The following is a 23,519-nucleotide window of genomic DNA, read 5'->3' as shown; positions in this document are numbered from 1 at the left end:
GTTGGCCAGGCTGATCTCGAACTCCCAGCCTGTGATCCGCCTGCCTCGGCCTCCCAAAGTGCTGGAATTACAGGCACGAGTCGCCGTGCCTGGCCAGTGTGTGCTATCTTTAAGATGTGATTTGGGCTGGGCGCGGTGGCTCAAGCCTGTAATCCCAGCACTTTGGGAGGCCGAGACGGGCGGATCACGAGGTCAGGAGATCGAGACCATCCTGGCTAACACAGTGAAACCCCGTCTCTACTAAAAATACAAAAACTTGCCGGGCGAGGTGGCGGGCGCCTGTAGTCCCAGCTACTCGGGAGGCTGAGGCAGGAGAATGGCGTAAACCCGGGAGGCGGAGCTTGCAGTGAGCTGAGATCTGGCCACTGCACTCCAGTCCAGGCGACAGAGTGAGACTCCGCCTCAAAAAAAAAAAAAAAAAAAAAAAAGATGTGATTTGATTGGCCGGATGAAACACGATGAAACCCCATCTCTACTAAAATACAAATATTAGCCGGGCACTTGTAGTCCCGCTGCTTGGGAGGCAAGGCAGGGGAATTGCTTCAACCCAGGAAGTGGACATACCATGTGCTAGGCACACTTAAGGCTGACAATAGCCGGAGGAGGTAGATAGCACGATGGCTATTTGCCTTTGACAGAGGAGGAGCCCTGAGGCACAGGAGGGTGGGTACCGTTGGCCATGGGTCCCCTGCCTGGGAGGCTGGGCGGGTTGGCACACCAGGGAGTCTGGCAGGATCCCTGGTTAGTGTCTTATGCAGCAGCTCCCATCAGAGCATTCCTCCATCCTGGGCCCTGCTACCTCTAGTCCCTTCCTCTGCTCCTGCCTGGGGAGCTTCCCTAAACAGTAACGTAAGATCCTCTTTGCACAACTTGATGGAAACAGGGAAAGTATCCTCACGCTGGGCCACCCACCAAGCACAACAATTTCTGAGCATCCACACTATTCCAGGGTCTTTCATGTCGGCTGTGTCAACTTCAGGACACTCCTGCAAGGATGCGTTTATTCTCCTCGTTCTGGAAGATGAAGAAGTGCGCTCAGCTGTCTAAGGAGACTTTGTGGGGCGTCAGAGACCATGCATTCCTCAGGGGTTGCAGAGTGTGCTGTGTGGGTTCAGCTGGACCCTGAGTGTCCAGCCTGCTCTTCCTATGACTTAGGATGAATTCCTTATTGAGTAATCTACCGGCCTGCTTGGAAATCTGACCAGCCTCTCTCACTTTAATACCCGTGTAGGTTGCTGCTGGCCCACAGAGTGCCTGGTGATGTGGTTGTTCCTGCTGCTATCAGTGGTCAATTCTGTGTGCTGAGGCCCACAAAGAAGTAACGTTTCTTTTTCTGAAGATGATAAAAGTGGAGGCATCCCTCAATCTGGAAGGGGCTAGCTGGGCATGAAGGTGGTGGCAGAGGCTCCCCTAGACCCATTTGCACCGTTCCTCTGGCCCTGTGGGACAGAAGTGAACTTATTGGAAGCCAGGAGATCACATGAATGTTAATGATTACCTTGTTGTGTGTCTTTGCCCTAGAGTGACAGCCCGTGTTTTAAAGAGCATGAATATACTGAGTTTGGGAAATGGATGGATGGCTGGGAGACCAGGAGGAAAAGGATTCCAGGTAATAACAATGGCTAGCTCATCACAGTGCATCTGACACTGCAAAATTAAAAACGGGGGCTGTTGCAAAGCCAGGGTCCACTTTGGGTCAGCTTTAACATGGGGCCCTGGAATGCTCTGTAATCTTGGATGTCCTTATCTGAACATCAGGCTCTAAGTCAGGAAGGGGCAGCTTGAGCCTGGATCACTGACATCCCACCAGGCACAAAGGGTGAGAAGCACTTTGTTGGGAAAATGAAAACCCTGGTGGGGTCTGCGGATGGAAAAAAGAGTGGTTCTCACTGAGCAATGTGGCAGACGTTAGGCAGCGTGCATCTTCCGGGTCCTTACTAGTCTTCTGGAGTAGGTCTCCTTACCTCCGTTTTACTGCTGTGGAAACAGATTCCTGGACTCAGCCCAGGGCACACTGCTAGCAAGATAAGCTGGGGACCGGGCCAGGGTCTGTTCTCAACACTGTACCCACTGTCTTTTACGATTTTATGCAATTTTTGTTCATTGCTACTACTTAGTCTCAATCAAAATATACCTCTTGAAGTTGAAGAAAAGCAAACAAATCCAGGCATTAGGTTGATAATTGGAGTTTTACTTGCTACTCTCTCAAGTATTACAGACAAATTTGATATTTCTAGCTTTCTATCTTTCTACAGTACTTGAGGCAGTATTAGTTTCTAACAGATCTGGATATTTTAAGGTGGGTTTATATCTGGCAGCAAATAACCAATAACTCCATAGTGGCAGACTTGACGTCAAGACTCTGAAGGCTTTGGTAGACTCAGGCAGGTGTCTGACCAGTGGTGGGGCTGGAGGCTGAAGGGTGCTATGGCAATTCCTGAGCTTGAGATGACAATGAACACAGTGTCTGCAGGAGAACCAGCTCTGCTTACAACCTGCTGAGCTTGGCGAGGTGCTTTCTACATCACACTGCCCAGTCTAAGCTCTATGGAAGCTAATGGCACCCCTAATTTACAGTTGAGAAAATGAGACTCTCTACTGTAAGAGGTAAGTAATTTGCCAAGGACAGTCATAGGAAATGATCCATTTGGAACCAGAGTCAGGTCTTCCTGGATCCCAGCCTATGGATTTTCTGGTCTGGCTAGAACTGACGATTTCTGTTGGGAAATGGTGGTCACATGCGGCCAGGTTATGAGAGACCCTGCAGTCATATTAGCTAAGAACCGCCCCAAACAGGTTTTCCTGTGATGGGCGGAAGTGGCCCCCGCTGTGGGTCAGGTGCATGTGGGGTGCGCTGCCTTGCATGCAGCATCTGCTGCGTCGGCCCTAACGAGGTTGCTCTTGTCCTCTGTGCTGCTCAGGTCACGACTGGTGCGTCCTCAGGTTGGGGATCCAAGGAGTCATCCGGGGCTTCGACGTGGACGTTTCTTATTTCACGGGAGATTACGCTCCTCGAATGTCAATTCAAGCAGCAAACTTGGAAGAAGGTGCCTTAGGAACCACTGTCCCCAAAATGAGAATTATGAGGTCACATGGCTTCTCTGGCCGGTCACACCCCTACAATTTCTCACTTTCCGTACGACCCAGACAGCTTCAGGAACTTGACTAAGGCTACTTTACTGTAACAGAGCTGTAGGATTAGGACTCCTAATAGAGCGCTCTGTGGTTTTTGATTTGTGGCTTAACAGTGGTAACAGCCAGATGTAGATTTTATCATTCCCACGATCCTTCAGCTTCACGCAGAGGCAGGCCATCATCCCTGGAACGCGGGTGAGCAGGTTGTTGGGTGGGCGGGAGGGAGTGGGTTGTGCCTCAGATGACCCAGGTGATGTGGAGCCAGGTCTGGGACAGCTGTGGGGTGAGCAGCACCAGCCGCGCTTTGGGCTGTCCCGGTGTGTGTGATGGGGCAGCTGCTATGGCATTTTTGGCAAGGGTTTCTATCTGCATCTTGGAATGCTGGGCCTATGAATCCCGCAGGCTCTATAAATGAGACATATTCTGTGAAAGGGCCATATACATAGAGCAGACCCCAGGTGCTGAAGAAACCAAGAAACCAAAGAAAGAGGCCGACAAATCCAATTTGTTAGTAACGAGTGTTTTATTGGGGGAACTTACGAACAGAAGTGTGGCCTCGGGCGGCAGCAAGATGGTAAATCTCTGCACTGTTACTCCCGAGACCCAGGGCTCACATGCTGTAGGGAAAGGGTCTGTGTGCTCCAGTGGGATAACTGAAGGCAGCCTCCGGAACAGGGAAGAGGGCTGTGTGCGTCACAGCCTCTAATTTGTGCGATAACATCAAGGTTGACATGTTCTGGACTAAGGACAGTAAATCAAGTTGGAATCAGGACGTGTTCACAGGATTGAGGCTAATCAGACATCAACATGGCAGATTCGCATCCAATATGGGGCCACTTTGTCTCCACAGACCTATATTTTTATTCCTTTGATATAATCTGATGTTGACTTTAGCATTAATTTTTAAAAAATATGTACAATTATGTGTGTGTTTATACATGTACTTAGGGAAGATAAGTCAGTGTGGGTTGTCAAGTTTACAGTGAATGCGCTATGTGCACAGTACTGCATGAGGCTCTGTGGACATGAACGGGCCCTGCTTCCCGAAGATGGCTGGGGCACCTGAACAGGAAATGATGCTATGAGAGATGCTGCTTAAAAGCGGAAATGACCAATGACAAGCGAGTAAGATTGTTTCGGCAAGTTCCTCAATTGCCTGTGAGTGCTTCTATTTCTGAATTGCCCCAGAATCAATCCTAAGGATGCCACTGGGAGAGGTGGTGTTCCTGGAATGGACCTTGTCACAGTCCAACTTTGAAAACTCTAGTGATGTGATAAACTTGTTGAAGTTTGAGCTAGCTTGGAGATGACATTAACTATTTGACAAGCAAATGCGGTATCAAACATCTTGTACTATTTTTTGATGTGACTGTTAATATATTAAATATTGAGGAACTTCAACAAGTGTATCCATTACTTTGATCATTTGATACTTTGAAATATCTTTAGTGTTATTTGCAAAGTGAGAATTATCATACAAACCACTGAGAGAGTAGATTCCCTTTAATTTTGAACCCTAATCTTAATCCCGAATGGTCATTCCGACTACAGATAAACTACCAGAAATCCCAGAAAGAGGAGTCAGGACAGGAGCCGCAGCCACTCCTGAGGAGTTTGACGCCATTGCTGAGGTACATCTCCCTCAAATGAATTGGGTCTTGTCACCAATTATTAGGACAGTAGGGAAACTGCTCTGCACACCTGGCTGTGCAAGGCGATTCTTTGGGACACCCAACCCTGGTGCTCCCAACATCATTTGCTGACCCAATGTGGCCTTGCAAACGTCTCAGTTTGTTCATTCAGCCTGGGAAGAGTGAGCATCATGGCCCATGAGGGACATGGAGCCCTGCTTCTCAAAGGGTTCCACCAGCACCCACCTGCAAATGGCTGCTGGCCCCGATGAGCACACATGTGGAAACTGATAGTAAGCCTTTAAACACTTTTTATACCAACTTGATGAAGTAACTTTTGTATGTGGAGAATTTAATAAAAGAAACAGTTGGGGGAAAAAAAAAATAAAAAAAAACCAGGGCTTGTGTTTTGGTACATTCTTGGTTTTTTTTTTTTTTTTCATTTATTTAGTAATTAGTTTGTATTGTTTTTTACAGAAACGTTGATCCATAACAGACAGGAAAGTAAATAGCAGCAACAGTAAATAGGGCCGTTAGTTTGAGAAGTGCTAACCTAGAGAAAATGGTTGCAAGGTTCAGGCCAACAGATTTCCCCAGATGTCATGGTGCATGGCAACAACCTTGGTTTTTATTTGAATGTTCACGTCACCACTCCTCTGCGTGAAGACATTTGGAGGGGTCTGAGATCTTGTCCTTCATTTGCAAGCCTCTGCCACCATTACCCACTGGCTATTTTGATCAGTATGAAAACAAAACAGGCCTTTTTTCTGTTTTTTATTAAACATGGAGCTTGATATGTACTGTTTGTATTAAAGTGTTTCATTAGGTATCCATCATTAATTTTTATTCCAAAGTATCTCCACGCCTTAAGTCCCACAGAGGCAATAGGATGACAGAATGTATTGTTTTCAAGAGCAATTGCTGACATTTCTGTATTTATTGCTAGCTAAAATCTGATGACTGGAGTTACTTGGTTCCCATGACAGAGCTTAAGCCAGGAAACCCTGCTTCCGGCCACAACTATTTTCTTGTCAGTTCCCAGCAGAGATGGACTCATATCAGACTCAACATTTTCCCAGGTAATCATGACATGAACTTATCTCCAGTTCCATGGCTTCTTTACTTTATGTTGATATGTTTATAAAATATAAAATGACTTGGTAATTGATCTCGCTAGCATTTCAGGATTGTAATTTCCCCTTTTTATGCTCCAGAAAATTCTTGTTTTAATCCACAAATCAATAGGTCGTTATTGAAAAATTATCAAGTAAATTAGGATGTGGTAGAACTAAGTTATATTAGGTTAGATAGATCCTAACTAGGTTTCACAAGTATGTTATATTAGCAGCTGAAGTGGTATGTACAAATGACTCATTTTATTTTTTAATAGCTTTACTGTGATATAATTAACATGCAATTCACCCATTTGAAGTGTACAATCAGTGCTGTATAGCATATGCACAGACACGTGCAATCATCACCATACCTTTAGAACATTTTTATCTCCTCAAAAAGAAACCCCATATCCTTTAGCTATCATCCCTCATCTTCCCTGTCCCGAAGCAACCACTAGTTTACTTTCTGTCTTGATAATTTTTACTATTTTGGACATTTCATATAAACAGGAATATATAATACTGGTCTTTTGTGTCTGACCTTCTTCCACTTAGTATAATGTTTTCAAGATTCATCCATGTTGTAAAATGTATTAACACTTCATTTCTTTTTGTGTAAGCCTAATATTCCATTGTATGGATAGTCAGGTTGAGCATCTCAAATCTGAAAGCCCAAAATTTGAAATGTTCCAAAATCCAAAACTTTTTGAGTGCTGACATGATACTCAAAGGAAATGCTCACTGGAGTATTTCAGATTTTGGATTTGGAACACTCTACCAGTAAGTATAATGCAAATATTTAAAAAAACTGAAATCCAAACACTTCTGGTCTCAAGCATTTCAGATAAGGGATACTCAACCACTACCACATTTTGTTTACCCATTCATTAGTTGACAGACACTTTTTTCCATCTCCTGGCTATTTTGAACAATGTTGCTGTAAACATTTGTGTACAAGATTTTGTGTGGACATATGCTTTCTTTTGTTGAGTGTATGCCTAAGATTGGACTTTCTGGGTCATATGATAACTCTGTATTTAACTGTTTGAAGAATTACTGGGCTCTTCCGAAAGTGCTGCGTATTTTACATTCTTTTTTTTTTTTTGAGACGGAGTCTTGCTCTGTCGCCCAGGCTGGAGTGCGGTGGCGCGATCTCGGCTCACTGCAAGCTCCGCCTCCCTGGTTCACACCATTCTCCTGCCTCAGCCTCCCGAGTAGCTGGGACCACAGACGCCCGCCACCTCGCCCGGCTAATTTTTTGCATTTTTAGTAGAGACGGGGTTTCACCATGTCAGCCAGGATGGTCTCGATCTCCTGACCTCGTGATCCGCCCGCCTTGGCCTCCCAAAGTGCCGGGATTACAGACCTGAGCCACCGCGCCCGGCCGTATTTTACATTCTTACCAGCCACATAAAGGAGTGCTGATTTCTCCCTATCTTTCCCAGCACTCTCTTTTGTTTTATAGTCATCCTAGCGGATGTGAGGTGGTGTCTCTCTGTGGTTTTGATTTGCATTTCCCTGATGACTAATGAGGATGAGCATCTTTTCATATGCTTCCTGGCCATTCATATATTTTATTTGGAAACATTTCTCTTCAGATCTCTATTCACTTGTCTTAAACAAATTTTAACAGGTTTTTGGGGGAACAGTTGGTGTTTGGTTACATGGGTAAGTTCTTAGTGGTGATTTCTGAGATTTTGGTGCACCCATTACCAGAGCAGTGTACACTGTAACCAATGTGTAGTATTTTATCCCTCACCCCCCACCGTTCCTCACATTGTATCATTCTTATGTCTTTGCATCCTAATAGCTTAGCTCCCACTTGTAACTGAGAACATATGATGTTTGGTTTTCCGTTCCTGAACTACTTCATTTAGAATAATGGTCTCCAACTCCATCCAGGTTGCTGTGAATGCCATTATTTCATTTCTTTTTATGGCTGTGTAGTATTCCATGGCATATGTATATATACCACGTTTTCTTTTTAAGAATATTTTCAATTATAGGTACATAGTAGGTATATATATATTTATGGGGTACATAATACATAAAACATAAACGTTTTAATACAGGCATGCAATGCATAATATTCACATCATGGAGAATGGGGTATCCATCCCCAATCCATTGTGTATATATACCACTTTTAAAATCTACTCCTCCATTAATGGGCACTTAGTTTGATTTCATATTTTGGCTGTGACATTGTAAACAGTGTCACAGTAAACTTGGAAGTGCAGATATCTCTTCAATATATTGATTTACTTTCTTTTGGATATATACACAGTAGTGAGATTGCTGGATGAATCTATTGTTGTTCTATTTTTAGTTTTTTTGAGGAGTTTTCATAGTTTTCCATAGTGAGTGTACTAATTTACATTCTCGCCAATAATGTACATGGGCTTCACTTTCTCCACATCCTCGCTAGCATCCACTATTCCCCCTGTCTTTTAAAATAAAAGCTGTATTACTCTGCTCTCACATTGCTATAAAGATACTACCTGAGACTGGGTAACTTACAAACAAAAGAGGTTTAATTGACTCACAGTTCTACATGACTGGGGAGGCCTCAGGAAACTTACAATCATGGCAGAAAGAGAAGGGGAAGCAAGGCATGTCTTACACGGCAGCAGGATTGAGAGAAAGAGAGAGAGAGAGAAAGGGGGAAGTGCCACTTTTAAACATCAGATCTCATGAGAACTTCCTATCACAAGAACAGCATGGGGAAAACACCCATCATCCAATCACCTCTCACCAGGTCCCTCCCTTGACATGTGGGGGTTACAATTAGGGATGAGGTTTGAGTGGGGATACAGAGCCAGACCATATCAAAAGCCATTTCAACTGAGGTGGGATAACATTTCATTATGGTTTTGAGTTGCATTTTTCTGATGATTGGAGATGTTGAACATTTAAAAAATGTACCTGTTGTCCATTTGTATATCTTCTTTTGAGAAATATCTATTCAGATCTTTTGTCTATTTATAATTTTTTTTTTTTTTTGCTACTGAGTTGTTAGCTATTAAGTTGTCCTTATATATTCCCTATTAATCCCTTCTTATGTGGATAGTTTGCAAATATATATTTTTCCCATTCTATGGGTTGTCACTTCACTTTGTTATTTCCTTTGCTGTACAGCAGTCTTTTAGCTTGACATAATCCCATTTGTCTGTTTTTCCTGTTGTTGCCTTTGAGGTCTTACATACAGATATTTGCCAAGACCAGTGTCTAGAGCATTTTTCAAATGTTTTCTTCTAGAATTTCCTTTTACTTTCTTTCTTTCTTTTTTTTTTTTTTTTTTTTTTTTTGAGACAGAGTCTCACTCTGTCACCCAGGCTGGAGTGCAGTGGTGCGATCTCAGCTCACTGGCAAGCTCCGCCTCCTGGGTTCACCCGCCATTCTCCTGCCTCAGCCTCCCAAGTAGCTGGAACTACAGGTGCCCACCACCACACCTGGCTAATTTTTTGTATTTTTAGTAGAGACGGGGTTTCACCATGTTAGCCAGGATGGTCTCAATCTCCTGACCTCGTGATCTGCCCGCCTCGTCCTCCCAAAGTGCTGGGATTACAGGCGTGAGCCACTGCGCCTAGCCTCTTCTAGCATTTTCATAGTTTCAGGTCTTAGATTTAAGTTTTTAATCCATTTTGACTTTATTTTGCATATGGTGAGAGATAGGGGACTAGTTTCATTCTTCTGCATGCAGTTATCTAGTTTCCCCAGCACCATTTACTGAAGAGACTGTTCCCTACTGCATGTTCTTGGTGCCTTTGCTGAAAATGAGTTGGCTGTAAATGTGTGGATTTAAATCTGGGTTCTCTATTGTATGTCTGTTTTTTGCCATTACTATGCTGATTTGGTTATATAGCTTCATAGTACATTTTGAAGTCAGTTAGTGTGATGCCTTCAGCTTTGTTCTTTTTGCTTTGGTTATTCAGGGTCTTTCATTTAAATTTTACTTTTTTGAAAAATATTTCTGAGAAGAATGTCATTGGTATTTTAATGGGGATTCAATTGAATCTGTAAATTTCTTTGGATAGTATTGTCATTTTAACAATATTAATTCTTTCCATCTAGGAGCATGGAACATCTTTCCATTTTTTCTGTGTCCTCTTCAATTTATTTCATCAGTGTTTTATAGCTTTCCTTGTATAGCTCTTTCACTTCTTAGGATAAATTGATTCCTCTGTATTTTATGGTTTTTGTAGCTATTGCATATGCAATTGCCTTCTTGTTTTATTTTGTAGATTGTTCACTGTTGGTGTGTATAAATGCTACTGATTTTTGTATGTTGAACTTGTATCCTGAAAATGTACTGAATTAGTTTATCAGTTGTAACAGTTTTTGGGTGGAGTCTTTAGGTTTTTCTAAGATCATGTTTTCTGTGAAGAAGGCTAACTTGACTTCTTTCTTTTCAATGTGGATGCCATTTATTTCTCTTGCATAATTGCTCCAGCCAGGACTTCCAATATTATGTTATTAAAAGTGGTGAAAGTGGGCCTCCTTGTCTTGTTCCAGATCTCAGAGAAAAGGCTTTTATTTTTTATCCATTCAGTATGATGTTACCTGTAGGTTTGTCATATGTGGCTTTCGTTATTTTGAGGTACTTTTTTTCTATATCCAATTCATTGAGTTTTTAAATTTTTATCATGAAGTGATGTTGAATTTTATCAAATGCTTTCCAGCATTTATTGAAATGATCATATAGTTTTTGTTTTTGGTTCAGTTAGTGATGTATCATGTTTATTGATTAATGTATGTTGAGCCATCCTTGCCTTCCTCGAATGAATTCCACTTGATCATGGTGAATGATCTGTTTATTGTGTTGTTAAATTCAGTTTGCTGGTATTTTGTTGAGGACTTTTGCATCTATGTCCATCAGTTATATTAACCTGTAGTTTTCTTTTTTTGTTGTTGTCTTTGTCTGGTTTTCGTATCAGGGTAATATTGGTCTTGTAGAATGAGTTTGGAAGTATTCCTTCTGCTTCAATTTTCTTGAAGAGTTTGAGTAAAATTGGTATTAGTTATTCCTTTGATGTTTGGTAGAATTCAGCAGTGAAGCCATCAGGTCCTGGAATTTTCTTTGATGGGAGACTTTTTAAATTTCAACTTTGATCTCATCATTCATCACTGGTTTATTAAGGTTTTCTATTTCTTCATGGTTCAATCTTGGTAGATTGTATGTGTCCAGAAATGTATCCATTTCTTCTAGGTTTTCCAATTTGTTGGTATGTAGTTGTTCATAATAGTCTAATTAATCTTTGTAATCCTGTGGTCACATATCCTTTTGGCTGAGTACAGTGAACTTTATTGATGGTATGTGACAGGGTGTGGCTCCCTAGGCCCCTCTCTCTTCAGAGGGCCTGGCATGGAAACTGTGTCGGGGGAGATTCTTAGTATGGTAGGAGAGTGAGTGTGGCAGGGACTCCCTAGCAGCTGAGAACCTCTCTAATCCTCTTGTGATCTTGCTGGGGCTGGTGGTCCAGGGGCTCTTACTCTTTGGAGGTCATGTGGACCATGAGGTCCACTACCCTGTTGCCAAATTCATTGTCATATCAGGAAATAAGCTTGACAAAGTGGTCATTGAGGGCAATGCCAGCCCCAGCATCAAAGGTGGAAGAGTGAATGTCTGTTAAAGTCAGAGGAGACAGCCTGGCACTCACAATAGCACAGGATGCCCTTGAGGGGACATTCCAATGCCTGCTTCACCACCTTTTTGATGGTATCATATTTGTCAGGTTTCTCCAGATGGCAAGTCAGGTCCAAAACGACAGAGAGGTGGGGATATGGAACACCATGCTAGTGAGCTTTCCATTCAGCTTGGGGGTGACCTTTCCAACAGCTTTGGCAGTGCCAGTAGATGCAGAGATGCTGTTCTGTAGAGCCCTGTGGCCATCCTGCCAACGTTTCCAAGAAAGGGCACCCATGGTCTTCTGGGCCTTCACGGGTCTTCTGGGTGGTAGTGATGGCATAGGCTGTGGTCATGAATCCCTCCATGGTGCCAAAGTTGTCATGGATGACCTTGGCCAGAAGAGCTGAGCAGTACGTGGTATATGAGGCACTACTAAGGATCTTGAGGTTGTTTTCATACTTCTCATGATTCACACCCCACATAAACATAAGGGACATCAGCAGAGGGTACAGAGATGTTGGCTCTTTTGGCTTACCCCTCTAAGTGAGCCCCAGCCTTCTCCATGGTAATGGAGATTCTAGTGGACTCAACAACATAATTAGCACTGGTGTCATTTCACCTGATTTTGCGGGGGATCTTGCTCCTGGAAGTTAATGATGGGATTTCCATTGATGACAGGCTTCCATTCTGAGCCTTGATGATGTTATGGAACTTGCCATGGGTAGAAGCATACTGGAACATGTAGACCAGGTAGTTGAGGTCAATGAAGGCATCATTGATGATGACAATATCCACTCTGCCAGAGATAAAAGCAGCCTTGGTGATCACGTGCTCAATATGGCCAAATTTGTTTACTCTGGCCTTCATTTTCATCTTGTTGCCTCAGGGACACAGCTGGCACTGCATAAGAAAATGCAGGTGTCTGTCAAATGGAAAAGAGAAGAGAGTCAGTCTCATTTTTTATGTACCCTTTTCTATTTCTGATTTTTTGGAGTCTTTTCTCTTTGTAATTAGTCTAGCTAAAGGTTCATCACTTTTGTTTCTTTTTTAAAAACCAGTTTTTTTGTTTTGTTGATCCTCTGTATTATTTTAGTCACCATTTATTTATCCTCTGATCTTTATTTTTTTTCTTCTACTAATTTTGGGTTTGGTTTATACTTGCTTTTCTAGTTTACTGAGATGCATTGTTAGATTAATTTGAAGTCTTTCTACTTCTTTGGTATAGGTATTTATTGCTATAAACTTCCTTCTACTGCTTTTTTTGTATCCCATATATTTTTGTGTGTTGTATTTCCATTTTCATTTGTTTCAAGCATTTTAAAAATTTCCTTCTTAATTACTGACCCATTTGTTGTTCAGGAGCATGTTGTTTAATTTACATGTGTTTGTGTATTTTCCAGCGTTTCTCTTATTATTGATTTCTAGTTTCATTCCATTGTGGTCAGAAAATATACTTGATATGTCTTGTTTTTGTTTAGACTTTGTTTAGACTTGTTTTGTGGCCCAAGATATGGCCTATTCTAGAGAATGTTCCATGTGCTGATGAAAAGAATGTATATTCTGCAGCAGTTGGGTAAAATATTCTGTAATGTCAGGTCCATTAGATCTGGTGTGTAGTTCAACTTTACTATTTGTCGATTTCCTGTCTGGACGATTTGTCCATTACTGAAAGTGAGGTGTTGAAGTCACCTACTATTATTGTATTGCAGTCTATTTATCCCTGTAGATCTATTAATGTTTGCTTTATGTAAGACTTGAAAGCTCTGGTGTTGGACACATAGATATTCATAATTGACCCATTTATCATTACATGGTGTCTTGCCTTTTTTTTTTTTTTAACAGTCTTTGATTTGTAGTCTATTTTATCTGATATAAGTGTAGCTACTCCTGCTCTTTTTTTGGTCTCTGGTTGCATGAGATGTCTTTTTCCATCCTTTCACTGTCAGCCTATTTGTGTCTTTATAGGTCAAGTGGGTTTCTTGTAGGCAGCATATAGTTGGGTCTTGTTTCTTAGTCTGTTAAGCAACAGTATGCCTTTGATTTGGAGCATTGAATCCATTTAAACTCAGTATTGTCATCAGTAAGTAAGAGCTTACTGTCATTGTGTTGCTTTTTTTCGGATCCCCTCCCCTCCCCTCCCCTTCCTTTCCTTTCTTTTCTTTCTGCCTTAGTTGTTAACTAATTTTCTCTGATAGTACATTTTAATTGACTTTTATTTTTAGCAAATCTATTATAGATTTTTGCATTGTGGCTACCACGAGGCTTATAAAAATATCTATAGATATAACAAGTTATTTTAAAGAGATGCCAACTCATCTTAGATCACAAAGAAAAAATAGAAACAAAGAAAAACTAAAAATCTCTACATTTTTAACTTTATCTCTCCTCCCACATTTTGACTTTATGTTGTCTCAATTTGCATGTTTTTATATTGCCTATCTTTTAACACCTGTTAATGATATCAACAAAAATATTATTATTTTTGATAGATTTGTCTTTTGGACTTCATGTCCAAAAGACATGAGTGAATTACATACTATAATTACAGTGTTGGGGTATTCTGAGTTCGTTAATGCACTTAATTTTACTAGTGAGTTTTATACATTTAAATATTTTCTTTTTGCACATTAGTGTTTTTTTCAAACTGAAGAACTTTAGCATTTCATTTAATACTGGTGGTGGTGAATTCTCTCAGCTCTTGTTTATCCAGGAAAGATTTTCTCTCTCTTTCATATTTGAAAGATAGCTTTTCTGGATACAGTATTCTTGGATGGCAGTCTTTTTTTCTTTCAGCACTTTAAAATGTCATCCCACTTCTTCTTGGCCTGTATGGCTACCATTGAGAAGTCTGTTGACGGATGAATTGAAGCTTCTTTATGTTATTTGCTTCTTTTCTCTTGCTGTTTCTAGGAATTTTTATCCTTGACCTTTTTTTTTTTTTTTTTTTTTTTCTTGAGACAGGGTCTCACTTTGTCACCCAGGCTGGAGTCTGATAGTATAATCACAGGTCACTGCAGTTTCAACCTCCTTTGGCTCAGATGATCCTGCCACATCAGCATCCCAAGTAGCTGGGACCACTGGTGTACACCACCATGCCTGGCTAATTTTTGTATTTTTTTTTTTGTAGAAACAGGATTTTACCATGTTGCCCAGGCTGGTCTCAAAATCCTGGGCTCAAGCAATCCACCCATCTTGATCTCCCAAAGTGCTGGTTATAGGCATGAGCCATCATACCCAGCCTGTCCTTGACCTTTAGGATTTTTGAAAAGCCTTGGAGTAGTCTTATTTGGATACAATCTGTTTGGTATTCTCTGACCTTTCTGTACCAGGATATTTATGTTTTCATCAAGTTTTGAAAAGTTTTCTATTATTTCTTTGGATAAGCTTTCTACCCCTTTCTCTTGCTCAACTCCCTCCTGAACACCAATAATTCTTAGATTTGGTCTTTTGGGGTAATTTTTTATATATTGTAAGCAATCTTAATTCTTTTTCATTTTTTTCTCCTGGGTATTTTTAAATAGCCCATTTTTGAGCTCACTGATTCTTTCCTCTGCTTGCTTCATTGTACTCTTAAGAGCCTCTAATGAATTTTTCGGTTCAGCAAATGTATTTTTCCATTCAAAGGCTTCTATTTGATTTAAAAAATCCTTTAAATCTCTTCATTAAATTTCTCTGATAAACTTCTAAGCTGTTTTTGTGTGTTATCTTTGAGGTCACTGAGTTCCCTTAAAACTGCTATTTTGAATTATTGATCACAGCGTTCATATATCACTGCCTTACTATGATCAGTCACTGGTTACTTGCTTTGTCCATTTGGGGATGTCACAGTTCTTTGCTGTTGTTTCTTATGGATGTACATCAATGCCTGTGCATTGAAGCATTAGTTATTTATTCCAGTCTTTTCTGTCTGCTTTGTTTCAGTTTTTGTTGAATATGTTTGCTTAAATGTAGGGAGTGTGCAATATTTTAGCTTCCCTGGGCCACACTGGAAGAATTGTCTTGGGCCACACATAAAATACACTAACACTAATGATAGCTGATGAGCCCCCCAAAAAAATAACAAAAAAATCTCATACCGTTTTTAAGAAAGTTTATGGATTTGTGTTGGGCCACATTCAAAGCCACCATGGGCCTCATAAGACCCACTGGCCATGTGCTGGACAAGCTTAGCTTAGAGAATCTTTATAAAATTTCCTGTTGATTTTATTTCCTGCTAGGTAGCTGCCTACTTTTCAGCACTAGATGGCACCTTAAGCCCAGGATTGCCTCATTTGTAGTAAACAATCAAATTACTGCCCATCAGAATAGGGGAGGTCCCAGGGAGCATATTCTAGTGGTGTGAGAAGGTTAGCTAGGTGTTTGTCCCCAGGGGACCCGTGGAACAAACCTCTTACAACATGGTGTTGCTGAACAGCAACTCTGATTTGGTGTTTCCTCTGTCTGAGTTACCGGGTTTGCAGGGCTGGGGATGTCTCACCCTCAGTGTGACGCCTCCACCTTATGGCCCATGAGATGGGTCACTGTGGCCCCAATATCCCAGTGGCCATGCCTAAGGTAGGACCCTGTCCCATGAGTCAGGGCTGGGTCAAATAAAGGAGCCCCTGCCTCTCAACCACACTCACCCAGGACTTAACCTCAGAACAGGCATATAGGGGCAGAATGAGAAACCCTGATGTCCTTCCTCTCCTGGGAAGACAGCCCTGCAACCATGGGCTGCACCTGTTTGCAGTCTCCACTTTGCTGATCTGGGAGAGGGTGTGAAGGCGAGGTCTTGGTTCAGACACTGCAGACTCTCACTGCTCTTACTGAATTTTAGCAGATATTCTTGAATAGATGTTGCTGAATTTTCCGTATGCCCTTAGGACCATTTCCAGAGACCTGAAGTCTCTGGTTATGATGCTTTAAAGTGAGACATGAAAATGGAAAGATCTAAACACATGTTTACTAATATTAATTACTCACTGAAATCATCTGTTCTAAAAACAGCGTAAGACAATGAATGAGCAAAGCTTACAAGAGATTCAGGCCTTTTTCCCACTTGTTAATTTAACATACACTATGGAATAACTACTTTGAGCTACAGACTGAGCATTGGCCATATAATCATTTTCCTGACAATGTGTAGGTCAGAGCCAACAGCCTGTACGTTTCATAAAGGAAGGGCCGTGGGTCCAGATTGTCATTTTCGTACACCTGACACTTAGTACAGCATGGGGAACAGAAAAGCTCAATAACTATTTGTTGTTAGATTTAATTGACAGAGTCCTTGTCCTTATGAAGTGAATAACCCAGTGGCGGACAGATAAGAAAAATAACTTTGGGAGGCCGAGGTGGGTGGATCACCTGAGGTCAGGAGTTCGAGACCAGCCTGGCCAACATGGCGAAACCCCATCTTTACTAAAAGTACAAAAATTAGCCAGGCATGGTTGCGCATGCCTGTAATCTCAGCTACTGGGGAGACTGAGGCAGCAGAATCACTTGAACCCGGGAGGCGGAGGTTGCAGTGAGCCGAGATCGTGCCACTGCATTCCAGCCTGGGTGACAAGAGCGAGACTCTGTCTCAAAAAGAAAAGAAAACAAAACAAAAAACTGCAAAATAGTGATACATGTAACAAAAGTATTTTGGCAGAGCCATAAACATTTCTATTTGACTATTTCTGATCTACCAAAATAGCAACTTTATGTGTCCAACCCAGTTTGTATAGGATTCATGAGTTGAAAGAGGGTCTAAAATAGCTTCTGAGTGGGAGCCCTGCTTTTCTGGGTTGAATATGAAGGAACCCTAAGCACATAACAGCTCTTTCCTAATTGGTCAGCGTTGACAACCTGAAGAGGAAAGATGGGCAATGCCTGCAGGCAGATTTCATGTCCCAAGTCTTAGTGGCATCTTTAATTGCTCCATGAGGATTCCACCTGGGATCCAGGTGTAAAGGGAAAGGAAGCTGCGGAAAACCAGGCTGATGTCATGGGGACACATTGGGTGGGAATGGGTTGGTTTAAATGAGATGTACTCAGAGGATGAAGAGTCATTTCTGGGATTCCTTGACAGTTGTGATTAAAAGCAACTTTGGATATTAACTCTGTAAAGAAGAATCTTATTTTTAAAAATGTGAAGTAGACTTTACTTTCAACAGATGAATATCTTCTATACCATTAAAACCAATTATAATATTTAATGAACTAGAATGGCAGTGATACTCCTCTCACAGCCTAGCTCCTGCTGAATGACTCCCTCCAGGATGTTTTCTAGGGTTTTATGGCAATGAAGTTTTTGGTTTTTGTTGTTATTTGCAAGACTTCCATTGTTTTACCAAAAAATTTTCAGATCACTCATTTTCACCAAATTTGTAAAATAAAAACATATAGGGCTTGTTTTAGTACAATATTTTGATTAAATTAATTTTCTGTATTAAAAATGCTTGGTTTCCACCTTCTAGGAATTAATATTCGAAGAAACAAAACATTCATTCTACTAGAATCAGATGCTGTGAGTTGATTTTGGTAGCTATTTGCTCCTCTGCAGACCTAATTTCAGGCTGCTGTAGTTCTCAGTAGCAATTTGATTTTGTGAATATTATCTTTTGTATTCTCAATAACGTTGCTAAGCAGTGTGGTGTTGTAAAAATAAAAACATAAGGTTCTCTTGTCTGAGTCTGTGAGAGTCAGCAAGACTCATTTCTAGCACGAAATATTATTTGTATGGTGAATTTCTCAAATGCTGTTTGACCTTGGAGTTGTTTATTTAATTAAAAAAACTTCAATGCCTACTGTGTGCCCAGACCTCTTCTAGGTAGAGAGAATACAAGAGCGGTACAGAAGTGAACAATACAGATAACTGGTCTGGCCTCCAAGGATTTCGCCTTCTGGGTTTGCGAGACTGATTTTAGCAGGAACTTAAAAAGATAATTTCAGGCTGTAATTAGAGCTCTGGAGTAAATAACCAAGGGGATATGATAAAATGTAACCTGGGGAGCAGGCAGTGGCTGGATGGAGTGGGGAGGAGATAACTTCAGAGCATGGAGGGAAGGCTTTTCTGAGGCCATGCCTTTAAGGTGAGGAACATAAGTAGTCTTTTGGAGAGCCGGGAAAGTTGTTCTGGTACAGGATAATATCAAGTGCAAAGGCCCTGGGGCAGTGGGCTTGTTGTATTTGAGAAACAGCAGGCGGATGTGGCCAAAACCTACCAAGAGATGACACTGGAGAAGACAGGAGGGTCCTGTAGTTGATGATACACAAGCAGCCATTTTTACAAACAATAACTAAGGCACCTTTCCTTTTCAGATGGTGGAATTGCACGACTTAGAGTATTAGGTACTGGACAAAAAGACTGGACTGCAACCGACCCCAAAGAACATGCAGACCTAGTGGCCATCACTTTTGGGGGTGTCTGTGTAGGATTTAGTAATGCTAAGTTTGGGCACCCAAACAATATAATAGGTAAGATGATATTCTCGGAGCTGGCTTATGTAGGAAGTCTGGGTACCAGCATTAAATACCCCAGTATGGTCAGAATGATTTAAAAGGAAAGGCACATCTCAAAGCATGGGAGTGGATGAGATTAATCTTCCATGTGTAGGATTTGATGCCTTTATGACATGAAGAAAGTCAACATTACCAATTTTTCTACCTAATTTTGGCCTAAGTGTCTGCTTTAAAAGGAAAAGTAAAACTTAACTAACGCTATGATTGTGAATTTACTGAAACATTAACTTTAATGAAAATAATTTATGTAGCAATGCTCAGATGCATGAGATCTGTAATTTAATTACAGCATTGTATTTGTCCTCATAGTTAAAATCATGCAGTTTACCATTCAACAATGTTATCTTCTGTAGGAGTCGGTGGGGCAAAGTCTATGGCGGATGGTTGGGAAACGGCAAGAAGGCTGGACCGGCCACCGATATTAGAAGTAAGAAGTTAAAAATAACTATGGTTTAAAGTTTTTCTAAAAAGTATTTTTTGGAACTTTTTTCCATTTAAATAAACTTTTGCATATTTTAGAATCCTCATATGCATTGTCCAAAATGCTAATTACTATGATTTACTTTTTCCAAATTTCCCACTGTTTTCATGATAATATCAGGGCAGAGACTCAGAAGGCCAAACATACCGGTCATTGACAGCTACGCCAATGCATTTTTGGAACATTCCTCTGTTTCTTCAATAAAGAAACAAAAGGAGCTGTGATTTAATAATACAAAAGTTATGAATAAATACGTTGGGAGATCTGGGGAAGAACCACTAGTTTAGTAATTCTAAATATCTGTGTATCTCAGGATTATACCACTTATGTGAACTTGTGATGGACAGGGTGCCCTAGAGTCTATGCAGCTGTTTAATTTGGCCAGTAACTAATTTGAGATAGAGAAACCAAGGTGAAGCGAAACAAAAAATACAATGCCTTTCAATTTGCAAATCCTACTGAAAACTTGGTCAGAAAAGTGCTCTCCCCTTCCTAAATTGAATTTCACGTCACCTGATGCTTTGAAATATCAGTGAACAAACTCTCCTTTCTCAAAACTAAGGTTTGAACGTACATCATGTATCAGTATAGGTTTGACCAACAAAATATGTACCTTGAAAGGTCAAAACAAACTAATTAGAGAACCTATGGACTGGATTAGATAAAGATTGCTGCACGTATAACATTTTGCAGGCATCTGTAATTGACATAGAAATTTAGAAAAACTTATCCGGGCCCCATGAGCTCACAAATTGGCATGAGATATTTAAGAAATGATAGCAAAGAGGCAATTTACATGACAGTGATCTACACATCAGGCCCCAGGAAACACTCTTCTATAGTAAGAAATAAAAGAAGCACATCCACCTTTTTCACCTGTTGGTTTTCAGGACTGGTTTCTTGAATGACTCTAAGTTCATTTACCATTTTCTTCTCTTCTGAATTCCAGAATGATGACAATGGCATTCTCTTGGTTCCGGGTTGTGAATGGGCAGTTTTCCGATTGGCACATCCTGGAGTAATAACTCGAATTGAAATTGACACAAAATATTTTAAAGGTAAATGCAAAGCCATAAAGAATTACCTTATAATTGGTGTGTTTATTCTAAATATTGAGTTCTATGGAAGTGGGACTGAGGACATGGGGCTCTCGGTGTGGATTCTCCACTTAAGCTGTGTAATTTTGAGCATGCTACTTTAACCCTTAGAACTCTATCTATCTATCTATCTATTAATTTGAGATGGAGCCTTGCTGTGTTGCCCAGGCTGGAGTGCAGTGGTGCAATCTCGGCTCACTGCAACCTCCATCTCCAGGGTCTGAGCGATTCTCCTGCCTCAGTCTCCCGAGTAGCTGGGATTACAGGCACTCTACACAACACCCAGCTAATTTTTGTATTTTTAGTAGAGATGAGTTTTTGCCATGTTGGCTAGGCTGGTCTTGACCTCCTGACCTCAGTTGATTCACCCACTGTGGCCTCCTAAAGTGCTGGGATTACAGGCCTGAGCCACTGTGCCCAACCCTTATTTATTTTTGAGATGGAGTCTTGCTTTGTCACCCAGATTGGAGTGCAGTGGCACGATCTTGGCTCACTGCAACCTCTACCTCCTGGGCTCAAGCGATTCTTCCTGCCTTAGCTTCCTGAGTAGCTGGGTTTACAGGTGCCCGCCACCATGCCTGGCTAATTTTTGTATTTTTAGTAGAGACGGGTTTCACCATGTTGACCAGGCTAGTCTCGAACTCCTGACCTCAGGTGATACGCCCATCTCAGCCTCCCAAAGTGGTGGGGTTACAGGTGTGAGACACCATGCCCAGCCAACCCTTTGAACTTTAGTAACCCCTCTATAAATTTCACATTTGGGCTGGATGACCCCCAAAGTCATACAAGATTCTATGACACTATCCAGCTCTTTACTATAGAGGCTCTACATCCCCCTTGGAAAGAGCCTGTGAGAAGCACAGGGATGGGAGGCAGCTTTTTACAGAGAAGGCTCCTAAGCAGATTGACTGCAGAAGAGGAGTGACCATTTCTTCCCCAGGCTTCACTTGTAAGACAGTGATTTACACATTTTAAAAACCATGCACCTCTATTTGTTAAAAAAATATTTGGACAAACCACCCTGATATTCTGTATTTACTTTCTTATGAAATACATATGTGTATTATTAAGACAATTCAAACGAAGTTGATACAATTTTATAATTGTTATGTGACATTTTATAAGTACTGGATTGAGTATTCCATGCTAGCCATTTTTGAATAAATAGTGGCAGTTTATATTCATGTTTTGGGTGAGTGGTTTTCAAATGTCTTGGGAATTATTGTGACTTTACTCAATTATTAACCATTATATCAAGTTCAAGGCCAGGCTCATCAACAGTAGTGCCTATAATTATTTCAAGAAGTCTTGGTAATTTTAACTTATTTTGGAAAGACGGCATTTTATCTATTTTTTCTTTTAACTATTATTTGAGGTTCAAGGGTAAATGTGCAGGTTTGTTATGTAGGTAAACCTGTGTCATGGGGTTTTGGTGTACAGATTATTTTGTCACCTAGGTTTCAAGTATAGTACCCAATAAGTATTTTTTTCTGATCTCCCTCCTCCCACCCTCCACCTTCAATTAGGCCCCAGCATCCATGTGCCCATGTGTTCCCATTATTTAGCTGCCACTTATGAAAACATATGGTATTTGGTTTTCTGTTCCTGTGTTAGTTTGCTAAGAATAATGGTCTCCAGATGCATGCATCCATGTTGCTGCAAAGGACATTATCTCATTCTTTTTTATGGCTGCATAGTATTCTATGTTGTATATGTATCATATTTTCTTTAGCCAGTCTACAATTGATGGACATTTAGGTTGATTCCATGTCTTTGCTATTGTGAACAGTGCTGCAATGAACATACATGTACATGTCTTTATGGCAGAATGATTTACATTCCTTTGGTTATATACCAGGAATGGGGTTGCTAAGTCCAATGGTAATTCTGTTTTTAGTTCTCTGAGGAATCGCCGCAACACCTTTCATAATGGCTGAACTAATTTACACTCCCATCAGCAGTGTGTACATGTTGCCTTCTCTCCACCACCTTGTCAGCAACTGTTATTTTTTGATTTTTTCATAACAGCCATTCTGACTGGTGTCAGGTTGTATCTCCCAGTGGTTTTGATGTGCATTTCTTTTTTTTTTTTTTTTTTTTTTTTTTTTTTTTTTTTTGAGGCGAAGTCTCGCTCTGTCGCCCGGACTGGAGTGCAGTGGCCGGATCTCAGCTCACTGCAAGCTCCGCCTCCCGGGTTTGCGCCATTCTCCCGCCTCAGCCTCCCGAGTAGCTGGGACTACAGGCGCCCGCCACCTCGCCCGGCTAGTTTTTTTTTTTTTTGTATTTTTAGTAGAGACGGGGTTTCACTGTGTTAGTCAGGATGGTCTCGATCTCCTGACCTCGTGATCCGCCCGTCTCGGCCTCCCAAAGTGCTGGGATTACAGGCTTGAGCCACCGCGCCCGGCCTTGATGTGCATTTCTAATGATTAGTGATGTCGGCCATTTTTTCATATGCTTGTTGGCTGCATGTATGTCTTCTTTTGAGAAGCATCTGTTTATGTCCTTGGCCCACTTTTTAATGGGGTTGTTTTTTGCTTGTAAATTTGTTTAAATTCCTTATAGATTCTGGATATTTGACCTTTGTCAGAGGCATAGGTTGCAAATATTTTCTCCCATTCCATAGGTTGTCTGTTTACTCTGTTGACAGTTTATTTTGCTGTGCAGAAGCTCTTTAATCAGATCCCATTTGTCATTTTTTTTTTTTTTTTTTTGCTTTTGTTGCAATTGCTTTTGGCATCTTCATCGTGAAATCTTTGCCAGTTCCTATGTCCAGAATGGTATTTCCTAAGTTATCTTCCAGGGTGTTTATAGTTTCAGGTTTTACATTTAAGTCTTTAATCCATCTTGAGTTGATTTTTATATATGGTGTAAGGAAGGGGTCCTGTTTCAATCTTCTGTATATGGCTAGTCAGTTATCCCAGCACCATTTATTGAATTGGGAGTCATTTC

At 41.1% G+C, this 23,519-nt stretch overlaps 1 protein-coding gene across 1 annotated transcript in view; it reads left to right on the top strand.

Annotated features, from left to right (window-relative positions):
• ALLC (allantoicase) overlaps window positions 1–23,519 on the top strand; it is a 31,854-nt gene that overhangs the window by 5,679 nt on the left and 2,656 nt on the right. Inside the window, exons 3-9 of the mRNA XM_030921396.1 lie at window positions 1,522–1,609; window positions 2,922–3,047; window positions 4,687–4,766; window positions 5,713–5,845; window positions 18,792–18,947; window positions 19,346–19,419; window positions 20,423–20,531. Coding sequence (XP_030777256.1) covers window positions 1,522–1,609; window positions 2,922–3,047; window positions 4,687–4,766; window positions 5,713–5,845; window positions 18,792–18,947; window positions 19,346–19,419; window positions 20,423–20,531 — 766 coding nt within the window. The remainder of the gene's footprint in view (window positions 1–1,521; window positions 1,610–2,921; window positions 3,048–4,686; window positions 4,767–5,712; window positions 5,846–18,791; window positions 18,948–19,345; window positions 19,420–20,422; window positions 20,532–23,519) is intronic.

This window comes from Rhinopithecus roxellana, chromosome 17, assembly GCF_007565055.1.
Source record: "Rhinopithecus roxellana isolate Shanxi Qingling chromosome 17, ASM756505v1, whole genome shotgun sequence".
Classification (NCBI taxonomy): domain Eukaryota; kingdom Metazoa; phylum Chordata; class Mammalia; order Primates; family Cercopithecidae; genus Rhinopithecus; species Rhinopithecus roxellana.
This window is presented reverse-complemented; position numbering and strand designations above follow the sequence as displayed.